Here is a 14,074-nt window from a genome sequence, read left to right as displayed (position 1 = left end):
GAAAGACAATATAAGATAGTCCTAGCATCATGGTACTCCCAAGGTTAGGACTCTTTTTTTTTTTTACCAATTACTTTGATTAGAATTCAATTAAACCACTAATAAATCATATCGGTCGTATAATCTAGCATTCTTTTATTAGGCTCATTAACTAATTAAGATATAAAATAAAAGGCTAAAAATTATAATAAAAAACTATATTTATTTTTAAAATAAATTTATCCAATTAGATTATTAAAATTTAAAAAGTATTTTATATGTGTACAAGAAGTTTACCATATGTCCAATAAATTTGAGATATAATAGTTGTGTGTTATTCATGTCATACATTCTCCTTTGTTCTACAACAATATTAGTCTTTTTTAATATATTTTATAGTGAACTAATAATTTTATCATAGCAAAATAATTTAATTGTCATATTCAACCATACTATGTAGAAACTTCAATTATGTACATCTTGCTTTTCTTTTTTTAATACAATATATTGACCAAAATAAGATAATTTAGTTAGGTTAATCTAATTGAGCATCTAGATTGGGCCATAAGAATTGAGTAGCAAATAGTTAGGCAACTCGAATTGAGCCCAATACCTAACTTGGTCGAAGACCAATAAGCTAGTCAATGTTAAGCTTGACCAAATTAGGTCAAAAATAGGCATTTGGTCCAAAATTAGATTTGACTAACAAAAATAAGGTTACATTATGGTTAATATAAGTTAAAATATAAATTGGATAGTCAAAATTCAGTTTGGGTCAAAATTTCCATCATGTCAAGTTGTGTTGAGAACAAAGTCCGTCAAGTGATGAGGAGAAAGAGAAAATGCAAAAGGTTCATTATGCTTCAGCAGTTGAAAGTTTAATGTATGCAATGGTATGTACAAGGTCGGACATCACATATGCAGTGGATGTTACTAATAGATTTCTTGCAAATCTAGGCAAAGAGCATTGGGCAACAGTGAAGTAAATTTTTAGATATCTCAAAGGGAGCTATAAGGTTTGTTTAAGCTTTGGAGGTGGACCACCTATGTTGACAGGTTACACAGATGTAGATATGGCAAGAGATATAGATACGAGGAAGTCCACTTCAGGTTATGTACTTACTTTTGTAGGGGGAGTTGTGTCATAGCAATCCAAATTACAAAGGTATATTACTCTCTCTACCATAGAGGCAGAATATATTGCTGTTATAGAAGTATACAAAGAAATATTATAGATGAAAGAATTCTTACAATAATTTGGGCTAAAACAGAAAAACTATGTAGTGAATTGTGATAGCTAGAGTGTCATCCATTTGTGTAAGAACCCAACTTTTCATTCTAAGTCAAAGCATATAGATGTCAGATACCACTGGATTCGAAATGTACTTGAAGAGAAACAATTATAACTTCAAAAAATTCACACAAATGACAATGGAGCAGACATGTTGACAAAGACTTTACCAAAAGAAAGATAGAAGATATACCGACAACTGATCGGCATGACTTCATATTGAGGAGTCATGGGACAACTTCCCTTATGGGCTGAAGGGGGAGGTTGTTAGGCTGACAGCCCATAGTGGGCTTGAACTACCTACAACCCACCTCTTCTCTTACCTTAACCCTAATTCATATTAGGAGGGTGTTGGGGCTACAAAAAGATTAGGAAAAAACTGTAGTAACAAGGACAATACTGTAGATTCTAAAAAAAAGAAGGAGAACAAGGTAGAAAAACCAGAGAAAGAAATGGAAGAAAATAAGGACAACCCAGAGAGGCTGTTCACAATCATCTATGCAGTGTTCTCATCTCAAGTTAGATCAAATCTACAGCAGATTCTTATTGTGATTACTTGGGGAGAATTTAGATATTGTGCATAGTAATGTAATCCTTATATCCCAATTATTCTCTTGTGATTGTTGTTAGAGTTTTGGGCAAGAGATTGAGATTTGTATATTCATTATTCTTATAGTAGATTATCTCTAATTTGCCCCATGATTTTTACCCTTCACATTGGAGGGGTTTTCCACCTAAATCTTGGTATTCTATTTGATTGTGATTCCATTTAATTTCGCTGCGTATTATAGCCTACTAGTATTTGTTCATATACAAAAGCTTAGTTTCTCTTTATATCCCATTACAATCTATTTTCTTTAATTGCTATCGGGTCAACTCAAACTCTACACTAATCCTAATGCTAATTCAATGAACTATGATTTTTCCCATTTGTCACAAGTTTCATAGATATGATAGTCATAACTAAGACTTTCATTCGCCTAACCTAGTAGATCTAGGTGCTCACTAGATTGTGCATATGAGAGAAGGGAGAAGGGCCTTGAATAGAGGAGAATATCATTATTTTAATCGGGACTATAAGATTAAACTATTAAGAAAAAAATTAGGATTAAAATCTAAATTTATCATAGATATATCGTATACCTTTTGATAATATCATTAAATCTGATACCTCGATCATTGTGAAGCCTTAGAAGATTTACATATAAAAACTATACCCTTCTCTTCTCTTATTACTTTGTATTGGATCATTATAATTGATACAACTAGAGAATGATCGATAAGAAAATCTCAATATGCTCTTATCATTATATAAGTGAGAATAAAAAATATAATAAAAAAATAATAAAAGAAAGTCCCACTTGGGACTCCCAAGATCACGAGTCTCATTCTTTCGATCAATTACTTTGATTAAAATTCAATTAAACACATAATAGATTTTATCCTAAGTTATTGAGTCACATAATCTTACTAGGCCCATTTTAAAAAGTATTATATATGTGTACAAGATGTTTACTAATAAATCTAATAAATATAATAATATTACAATAAGCCTAGCCAATAATATAAAACATAGTGGTTGCATGTCATTATGTCATACATCCTCCTTTCTACTATAATAATATTAGTATCTTCTAATGCAGTTTACAATGAACCTATAATAAACAATCGTATTATCACATTCAATCATACTATATACAAACTTCAATTATACACCTTTATTTTAATATAATATATGGATCAAAATAAGATAATCTAATTAGGCTAGTCTAATTGGGCAGCTTAGATTGGGCCATGAGAAATGAGCAGCAAGGAATTGGGCCACTCCAATGGAGCCCAATTCCCAACTTGGTTGAAGTCCAAATAAGCTAGTCTAAGTTGAGCTTGACCAAATTAGGTCAAAAATAGGCATTTAGTCCAAAAATTAGATTTGATTGATAAAAATAGGGTTGCCTCGTGGTTAATATAAGTTAAAATACAAATTGGATAGTCAAAATTCAGTTTGGGTCAAAATTGCTATAGGGTAAACTCAAACTCCACTTTAATCCTTATAATCATTACTATCAAATGCCTAAGATTTTTTCTAATGCTCGAGAACTATGTACACAATGATAGTCATGACTAAGGCTTTCATGGGTCTAACCTAATAGGTCTAGGCTCTCATCCACCTAGTCTTTCATCCCTATTCCTCTCTTAGTTAGCTCAACTCAAAACTTTATTTGTTATAGTCACCTACAATTCCCAACATACCTCGGTATAGGCCAAAACTGAGTTTCCTAAGGGACAAATATATTAGATAGTAAGCACTAAGTATTGGTTATAGTGAGAGGCTCAAGAAAGCTCGATTCTTTCGCATAATTAGCCACCATTATTACCCAGTCAGCTAGCCTGTGAGCTGAGTCATTATAGACACTCATTGTATATGTTAGAAGTTAACCAAGTTGGCCTCCTTATCTGTAGCCTATGAGCTGAGTCATTGTATAATTTCTATTTTGTATATTTCTAACAATTTGTCGCTTGTAAATCCAATTGCTATCATAGTCAAGTAACTGCTCAAAGTTTTAGATTTTAAATTTTCAAAAAAAAACTCCCTATTATCATGAGATGAGACCCTTTATTTTTTATTTTGTCATGTTTAGCTTGCCACATGACTTGCTTAGAACATTTTCAAAACAGTTTTTGCGACAAAATTATGGTAAGAAAACTTCTCAATTGAGAAAATGGATAATATCTCATCATAGATGACAACCCAAATAAGGTAGATTCCTGCTGCTCTTGTTTTTTATATCAAAGATAAATACAGGCACAACAGCATTGATGACAACCTAATCAATTCTGCATGTCAAAAGTGCTGCATGTAGAAACGTATTCCGAACACTTTCCCAGATCGTCATGCCGTAATGCAGCAGCAAACTGAGCCTCGATTGCTGCCGGATCGATCAGGAATGCAAATGACCGCCGTGGGGGGAGGGGGGTAGCCGGCAGCTTGGCATAGCCCTCTGCATTCTGCTATGTTCGTGCATGGCCCACGAATATAGCAGTCGCTCTCTTGATGCAAAGAGTACTCTACAAATCCACTCCAGATCAAACTTATCAAACCAAAACCACTGAAGTAGAAAAAGTGGTAGCGAGACACATAGAACTACGTCATATGTTAGAACTAATACAATCACGTACTGGTACATCGAGCAGTCATGACGAGAGAGAAAAGAAGGAGAGCAAGCATCATTGTGGAGCAGCGGGATGCCATGGTTTCCAATGTGGATTCTTTCTTGTGCATGGAAGAGGAGGGAGAATGCAACGGTCTTAGAGAGCGTATCATTCGAGAATTCACTCATTTAAAGCAAATTCAAAAGTGGAGTTGGTAAGAAGGAAAAGGGGGCGTATTAGTTGAAAGCTTATCTTTTCATATTTTTATTTTTGAAAGAAAAACGAACTTTTTCATTACCTACCAATTAAGTGGGAACAAAATTGCCTAAACAATAGACTAACAACAAACTATATGATGAAAACTAATTATATTTATTGATAGAGATAATATTTAATCCTTCAGGAATGTTAGTATCTGAATGATACTAAGAGGGAAGGTGAATTTATACTATAGTATTTTTAATCGATTTTAAAACTCGATTAATAAAATAATATATTTTTAAAACTTAATTGATCGAGTAAAAGTTATAAGTAAAAAGAATAATACTAAGTTACAAGTAAAAGACAAATAAAGAAAAGCAAATCAATTTATAATGGTTCAAATTTTTTTTACCTATATCCACTCAGGATTCCTCTTTCTTTGAATCTATCAACTTTCACTACTAATTTTCAACTATATTTGTTACAACTTTCTCCTTTTATAAGCTTAAGAGACTATCTTCATACTCATTTTTTTTATAAAATATTTCTAATTTTCTATAATTTAATATTATAACTAATCTCAAATTATACTCAAAATGAGAGCTTATTATATTTTACTTTCTCATGAATAGATATTGTATCAACCAAGCTCAAATAGAATGTTTATAAGCTTCAAAAATAAATAAAGTAAAAAAATTTAAATCTCTGAAATTTTGATGTACGAATGGTACTACTACTTACACTGAGGGTACTATTATTATAACTTTTAACATGAGCTATAAATTTAGACTTTGTATTACTATTATAAAATTTAAATTTCAGATGATATTATCATCACCCTAAGTAGTACTACTATCGTTAATGCTGACAACACTTTTTGTGTTGTTTTCTAACCCATTATATATATATATATATATATATATATATATTGTCATGATAAGTGTTGTTTTCTAACCCATTATATATATATAACTCAGTGGTGGCTCCACGCCATGATGAGTTCTCTAACTCCATCCACGAGTAGCCCTTTCCTACTCGAGCCCTCTCACCCTACCCAAATGCTAGGTCGGCTTTGATATCAAATGTCACGATCCGAGTCTGATGAGCCAACTGGCCAATAACTCCATTTTGGTCCTTTAACCACGGACCAAAATGCTTAAGCAGGAGTTAACGTAGTACACTCAATCATACACATTGCCCACTTCCGATGTGGGACTAATGGGATGTTACATATATATATATATATATATATATATATATATATATATATATATATATATTACCATTCAGGTAGGGTGTTTCTGTTCTCCTCTAACTTCAGGATAATTTTATACTTTTGGAGATATGGTTTGTCCCAAATACTTAAATACAACTTAGTTTCTTCAAAAAAATATTATTAATTGCTCCACTACAAGATGATACAAATCTATATCTAATGGGTTAATATGAACAACTAAATTATGTAATTTTCGGATCAAAGGTTGGTATTTGGAACTTGATATTGAGGTTCATGGTGATGCGAATAGGCATGTACTTTGCCTTTACACTTAGTAAAGATTTTTTAAAAAAAAAAGGATGAAAAAGAATATGACACAAGTCACAAGAATACTGGTACATTAAATTATAAATTTTTAAAATTTTCATAAGAATGATTATAAAGTTTATTAAAAAAATGTCACAAGAAAATAAAATGATAGAGAATATAGATTTACTTTGGTAGAACAGAACAATCAGATTTGTCTCAAGTTTGAACATGTTTAGGATGTCATCTGAAATTTTTTTAACCATCTTCAGAATTCTTCTTGTGACAAATTCAAAATTAAAAATTTTAAATATTCAAAAAAATCATTATTATCATCTGATGAGACCCTTTGTTTTAATTTTGGCATGTTTAGCTTGTTGCATGACATGTTTAGAACAATTTCAAAATCCTTTTTTGACAAAATTATGGTAAGAAAACTTCTCAACTGAGAAAATAGAGAATATGTCATCATAGATGACAACCCAAATAATGCAAAAACCTTCTTGCTGCTCCTGTTTTTTATATCAAATATAAACGCAGACACAAATGCATTTAGAACAATAACAATTCTACAACCCAGATTATTATTTAGTGCGTTAAAAATATTGCATTTGCAAACTTATTAGGTAGGTTCCCCGATCATCATGCAACAATGCAACAGCAATTTGATGGGTTGGCGTTTGGATCAGGAATACAGATGACCCTCGTCGATGAGTAGCCGGCAGCTTCGCATATTCCTGCACAATCTTCTTTGGTGTAGCATGTCCCACGAAAATCGCAGACAAGATCTTGATGTAATGAGTACTCTACAAATCCCCACAATATAAGACTTATTAGAACAAAACTACCGAAGAAGAAAATGCAGTAGCAAGACACATAGACATACGTCAAATGTTAGAATTAACACAATTACGTACTGGTAGATTGAGCATTCATGACGAGGCATGCAAGAAGGAGAGAGAGCATCACTGTGGAGCAATGGGATGCCATTGATTCAATGTGAATTCTTTTTTGTGCATGTGAGAGGAGGGAGAGTGGCCTTTAAATAGAGGAGAATATACTTAGTTTAGAGAGCGTATCATCCAGGAATTCAATAGTGGATTTAGTAGATGGAAAAGGGAGAATATTAGTTCAAAACTTATCTTATTTTATTTTTATATTTGAAAGAAAATCTATTATTTAATTACTTACCTATTAAGTGGGAATAAAACTAACATTAAGATTCTACTCCCCTCGATAGTGATACCCTCATATCTCCTAGTAAAGTTAGATAATTCATGAGTCAAAGAATTTGTCTCTGACTATACGATAAAGACTAGTTGCATTTGTTGATAGGGACAACATCCAATTCCACTATCTCATCCCAAGTAGAATACGATAAAATATTCTTCGAAGCATAAAATATTTAGATAATATTTCCTAAAATCTTTAAATTATATTATTGGCTACAAAGAATAAACTTTTTGTTAATGTAGCCGCTATGTCCTCTCTCCTCGTTCCATCACTTTGGAACTTTTTTACTTAGATGCTAAAGGGATTATTTTGAGTAGTGTTTTTGACAATAGTCTCACGTTGTGCCTCAAAAGTTAAACTCTACATCCACAACTTATAAAGATTCGACTTATCCATACATATCATATGATAAGTGTTATATAGGGAGATCGTATATCTTTAATATTTTCATATATAATGGAGATGATGAAAGAGAACTCACGTACTTCTTTCTAATGGTGATCCACACAGCAGACGTAGCAACGAGGCTCCTCGAATTATTACGAGATCTCCCTCTCCATGCACACCATAAGGCTACCAAAGTCAAGGAGGAGAAGATGAGGCTGAGGAGAATAGGAGGGGTGACCACCAGAAGTTCTAGCCTAGCCTTATGGACCATGAAATTCCTTCTATTTATAGAGGTGCAAGCAGCTTAACCCTTAATGGATCCTATCCATATTGGATCTCTATCCAATTATCTAATTGGACCTTATCTACATGATCCAAACTAGGGGCTATGTGGATATCTCATATTTGCACATCTATTCGTTATAATGTACACCATATGTGTGTGACTCTCTAAGCCTGATACCGAGCCGATCATGAGTCAATCCTGTTATAACTCTTTTTGACTCAATACTCATTCTAATATAGTGAATTATTATCTCCATAATAATTTACTCAGCTCATCAACTATGAATATACTAGGCTATTACGTTATAGTCCTCAAATGGTACATGGGATCTAATCCATTGGACTTGTCTATTCTTAGTTACTATATATCTATAGTCCCTCATTTATCTAATATCTCAAAAATCGTATATTGGATATGGTAATGTCAGGCCCATACGGAATCCTGTCCGAGTCTCGCTCTAATCAGATTCTCCCGAAGAACTCTTTCTCTCTCAATTCGAATGACCTTAGTCATAGATTTTGTCTGAGCGAGCACACACGAGATATTCCACTCATGATATCGAGAGTAGATGATCTTCTATTAATACTGAATTGCCTTCCTAATATTGGCTATCATTCCCGAGAACCAATCATACCATATGTGAAACTTTCAAACATGTAAGTCCGATATCAAAGAATGGAGTATTCATATAAGACATCTTTAGTATCTCAAGTCTAAGGACTAAACACAACTAGGACTACGAAATCGCTGTTTGATGTCAAGGATCATTAATCATTCAGTATTCCGTAAACGGATCAATGAGTAAACTCATTCTCTAATGAGCACCCGTGTTATACCTTTAATGTCCCCACATAAGCGACTATAAGACTAGTCGTCTCCATCATATGGACGAATATACAACATATCGATCTATCCGGTTATCTCAATGTTCTTCTCGAGTAACCTATGACTAGGATGATTTAGAGTTTGCATTTAAAAGAAAATTGGTTTCATTATCATGATCTCATCATGATCCGATTCTCATTGCACAAATACAAGGATATCACAATATACATCCAGATAATATATGATAAAATACTAGTAATAATAAGTAAGAGATCGTCGTAACATGTCACAAGTATCATTGCTCACGTGATTGACTTGTGATACATCTATAACTAACAAAAATAATATTTTTTTATGCTAGAAGAGCCGGGACATTTTTTTATGCATCTATAACTAAGCGTTTCTACCATAGAACTCCACTCCTAGCCTTCGACAATTTCACCAATCTTGGATCACGAAAACCTATTTTCTTTAATTGTCATTGAGTCAACTCAAACTCCACTTTAATCCTAATGCTAATTTAGTGAATTATGATTTTTTTATTTATCACAAATTTCATATGTATGATAGTCACACCTAAGATTTGTTGGCTTAACCTAGTAGATCTAGGTGCTCATCAAATTGTGCATGTAAGAGGAGGGAGAAGGGCCTTGAATAGAGGAGAATATCATTGTTTTAGTCTGGACTATAAGATTAAATTATTAAGTAAAAAAAATTAGGATTGAAATCTAAATTTATTATAGATGATATCTTGTTATCACATAAAATCATACTATGAATATACATAAATATAAATAAAATAATAAAATAAATAACTTTAATTATATATTTTTTAATACAATATATAGACCAAAATAGATCGGTTCAATTAGGCTAGTCTAATTAGGCATCCTAAATTGGGCTACAAGAATTGAGCCACTCGAATCAAGCCCAATACACGACTTGGTTAAAAGTCCAATAAGTTGAGCTTGACTAAATTAGGTTAAAAATAGGCATTTGGTCCAAAATTAGATTTGACTGATAACAATAAGGTTAAATTGGGATTAATACTAAGTCCAAATTTAATTTCGGTCAAAATTATCATGGGATAAACTCACACTCTACTATAATCCTTGTGCTAATTATTTATTCGATGACCTAAGATTGTCCCTTTTGGTTGGGAATTTGGTGCACATGATAGTCATGACTAAGGTTTTCATTCATCTAACCTAGCAGGTCCAAGTTCTCATCCGATGATATAGTCTATCATTGTAATATGTTTTGTTCTTGCATTGCATGGCCTAAGAATATTGCAATTGCTATCTTGATGCAATGAGTACTCTACCAATCCCCACTAGGAAATTCGTCGCATGAAATATTCGGAAAGAAAAAGAAGAAACTCAACGTTGGTGCATAAATGTTCTCCACTCTCTCCTCACTCCTCGTACCACCACATTTAGATTTTCCAACTTATCCATCATAAAGATCACATTGGGAAAGGCTGTTGAGAATGGTTTTCATATAGTTTTTTATATGATGTCTTCTAACAGCTAGAATGTCTCTATTTTATATCGGCATTTTCAACCTGCTTTGATTGAAAGAATTCTTAAGATTCATATTCTACGATGCCCCGATGATGATAAGTAGATTCGGCCACTCAATCCTTTGGGTTCTCTATCCATCAGCAGTGTCTATCAGTTTCTAAGAACAGATAAAAAGAGAGGAGGGATGACAAGGATAGAAGGTGAAGGTTAAATTTTTCCTTTTCAAGTTCCTATAATAGGCTTCCAACCTGAGTTCTCTTTGATCACTTACTCCATCACTAGTCTGACACTCGCTCTATTTGTAAACTACATATAGATTCTGCCTCTCACATATTCTTGAAATATTGCTCTTTCCTTTTGGAATCTTCTCCAAGATAAAATTGATGTCTAATTTCAGTTTCTTAATTCCTAGTCTATGGGGGCCTAGCTAAGGGAAGGGGAAGGATTTAACAAGGCCATGGCTTCCCAAATTCTATCTTTTACTAGTTATGATTTTTAGTCCCTTTAGTTAAATAAAAATGAGATCAGATTTCCAGACCCTCTCTATCATTATGAATGAGGCTCATCCAGTTAATCCTAATCCTGAGGGGCCGAGAAGAATGATTGCTTTAGACCCTTCAATTGAGACCAGGGAATTTTACAATATAATTACTCATTTTGTCTCATAATTGTTAACTTCTTTTTAGATTTGTTGTAATATGACTAAGATTGATTTACATGAGTCTAATGAATGTAATATTATTAACTTATTTTGATCATTTTTCATATTTTTTAATTCAATAAAAGGTCTTTTATTTAAAAATAAATAAAAATAAGCATCTGAGACTTTTTGTGCATTACAACATAATGAATACATGAATATAATCTCTCCTCTAGGCAACGAATGTCTTCAAGGCATTTGAGAGTGCTCAAGTCTTCAAGAAGCACTAGAATTACAATCTTGTAGCATCATCCCCAAGTACTCTTTACTGCTTCGTTTATTAAGTCCCTTGTAATTTCAAGATAAATAATTCATTAAGACTTCAGAGTAAGATTGCTACTCTGATTCTTCTCCAGGGATCCTTCGCCGTGCCTAACACAAGAGACAAACTTACCTTGGAACAATCTTAGCACTCCCTCGATTTCTCCGTCATCCATCTTCTCGGGCAAAAACAAGTTACGTACATATCCGAATCAAGTCACCGTTCGTAGCTTGAAGTTTACGACGAAAACCATCATTCAACACATACATTCTGCTCTCATGATTTCTCTACTTCCGTAGCTTCTTCTTCTCTCTTGCTCGGGACTGCTCGCTGATCAGCCGATATGGAGGAGAGCTCTAAAGCATATGTTCACTCCATCTCGGGAGCAGGCCGACTTCTCCCTTCGGCGGGCCGCTGGAATTCTATAGAAGTCGACTTCGGCTTGATTCCAACTTCATCATACTCCAAGGAAGCCTCCCCCTTGATTTACACCAAATCCTATGATTTTAGGCTCAGCGTACAGGACAAGTCTCACCTCAAGCGCTTCATCTATATCTTCATCTCTTTGATCCTCGTCGCTGCCGCAGCAGCTCTGTTGACAGCTTTGTTACCTCGTAAACATGCTGGTGGTGGCTCCTTGAGCGGTCTTCCTCTCGCTCTGGACAATGCTCTTCTGTTCTTCGATGCTCAGAAATGTACTACATCTCCATCTTCCTCCATCATCTACTTATATTTCCAGCAATCTATTTACGTCGTCAAACCTGCAGCTGGGTTTCTTCCGAAGAGCAATCCCGTGAAGTTTCGGGGTAATTCCGGTCTGCATGATGGTGAATGGAAACAAGACAATACTAGTCTAGTTGGAGGATTCTATGATTCTGGGAACAACATCAAGTTCAGCTTCACTACAGCATACGCCATCACTCTGCTAAGTTGGACTGTGATTGAGTACAGTCACAAGTACGCCGCTTTCGGTCAGCTCGAACATGTAATGGACATCATCAAGTGGGGAAGCGATTATTTGCTCAAACTGCTCATCACATCCACCTCCAGCTCTGAACCAGAATCTCTGTTCTCTCAGGAAAGTATTTGTATCTCTCGTGATCACTTCATTGAGTACCCAACTTTGGGTGAATCAATGGATGAACTCATCAACTGCATGTCTTAATCAAATATTTGAAGACCCGAAACATAACTGCAATCTTACTGTCATCACTGCTGATCTTTATCACTATAAATCTAGGTAGGAGGTGCAAATGATGATGCTAAAGTTGATAATGACATCGCGTGCTGGCAAAGGCCTGAAGACATGACATATCCAAGACCCGTGTTCAAATGTAAAAGCTCGACCTCGGATCTAGCAGGGGAAATCATTGCAGCACTTGCCGCAGCATCTCTAGTTTTTGATCAAGAGGATTCCAACTACTCCACACGACTAGCTCAAACCTCTCAAACACTATATGAGTTCGCTACCAAGAATCACATCAAAGGGACCTACAGTGAAGACAAAGATTGTGGAGTGCAAGCAGCCAACTTGTACAACTCTTCCAGCTACAAGGACGAGCTGGTCTGGGGAGCCACATGGTTATTTCTTGCCACCGGAAACTTTACGTACCTATCGTATGCGACCGAGAATTTTGAGGCGGCGGTGGAGGAAGCGTTACCATCTGATACCGGGGTTTTCTACTGGAACAACAAAGTTGCAGCCAATGCAGTAACGTTCATGGCATTGGATAACTGGATATATAAAAACTTTCCATGATTTTGATCTTATAATTCTGACTATACATTTATAGGTTTTGTTAACCAGGTTGAGATATCTTCGTGACCCCGGCAATCCTTATGAGCCAACCCTAAAGACTTGCTCAGATATGGCTAATATGATCATATGCTCGTATCTTTCTACGCCCAACAAGTTCAGCATGACACCAGGTAAAGGGAGTACAACGCCATTCACAACCTGGTTGTCATATATGAACAATCATAATTGATATTTCAACTATGAGATCGACTTTGTTGTGCTTCTCTTGTGCAGGTGGCTTGATCATCCTGCAGCCTAATAAAAGTGCACCACTCCATTTCGCAGCAACTGCTGCCTTCCTCAGTAAAATCTACGGTGACTATCTTAACATCATTAACATCCCAGGTGCAAGCTGTGGTTCTGAATTTTTCTCCCGGGAAAGGCTGCAGAACTTTGCTAGATCACAGGTAGGTTTGTATTCCATCCTCAACTTCGGTCACACACCAAAGAGGATTGACAAAGAAGCGCAGTTTCAACTAGCATGCAAACCTCAAATAATAGACTAATAACATTACGCTTGTGGTATGCTTGAGGTGAACTACATGCTGGGTGACAACCCTATGAAGATGAGCTATTTGGTTGGATTTGGAGACCACTTCCCAGAACATGTCCATCATAGAGCTGCGTCGATCCCTTGGGATGGCCATAACTACAGTTGCTCCCAGGGAAAACGATGGAGAGACGCCAAGGAATCCAACCCAAATGTCTTGCTTGGGGCCGTGGTCGCTGGTCCAGATGAGGATGAAGGCTTCCTGGATATAAGGAACAGGCCAGAATACACTGAACCAACCATCGCAGGCAACGCTGGCGTAGTTGCAGCTCTCGTTGCGCTCGTTGATGAACCGATCACTCCAACAACGAATGGGGTGATAGGCGGCATGGATCGAGACAAGATCTTTTCTAAGATTAATTCTTAG

At 35.1% G+C, this 14,074-nt stretch overlaps 1 protein-coding gene across 1 annotated transcript; it reads left to right on the top strand.

Moving 5' to 3' along the window:
- Window positions 1-11,702: 11,702 nt before the first annotated feature.
- LOC135677544 (endoglucanase 25-like) lies at window positions 11,703-14,074 on the top strand. Its single transcript, XM_065189906.1, has 6 exons — window positions 11,703-12,054; window positions 12,127-12,441; window positions 12,604-13,070; window positions 13,153-13,288; window positions 13,392-13,564; window positions 13,691-14,074. The coding sequence occupies exons 1-6, from the start codon at window positions 11,703-11,705 to the stop codon at window positions 14,072-14,074; spliced, it is 1,827 nt and encodes a 608-aa protein (XP_065045978.1).

Source organism: Musa acuminata, chromosome BXJ1-6 (assembly GCF_036884655.1).
Source record: "Musa acuminata AAA Group cultivar baxijiao chromosome BXJ1-6, Cavendish_Baxijiao_AAA, whole genome shotgun sequence".
NCBI classification, from domain to species: Eukaryota; Viridiplantae; Streptophyta; class Magnoliopsida; order Zingiberales; family Musaceae; genus Musa; species Musa acuminata.
This window is presented reverse-complemented; position numbering and strand designations above follow the sequence as displayed.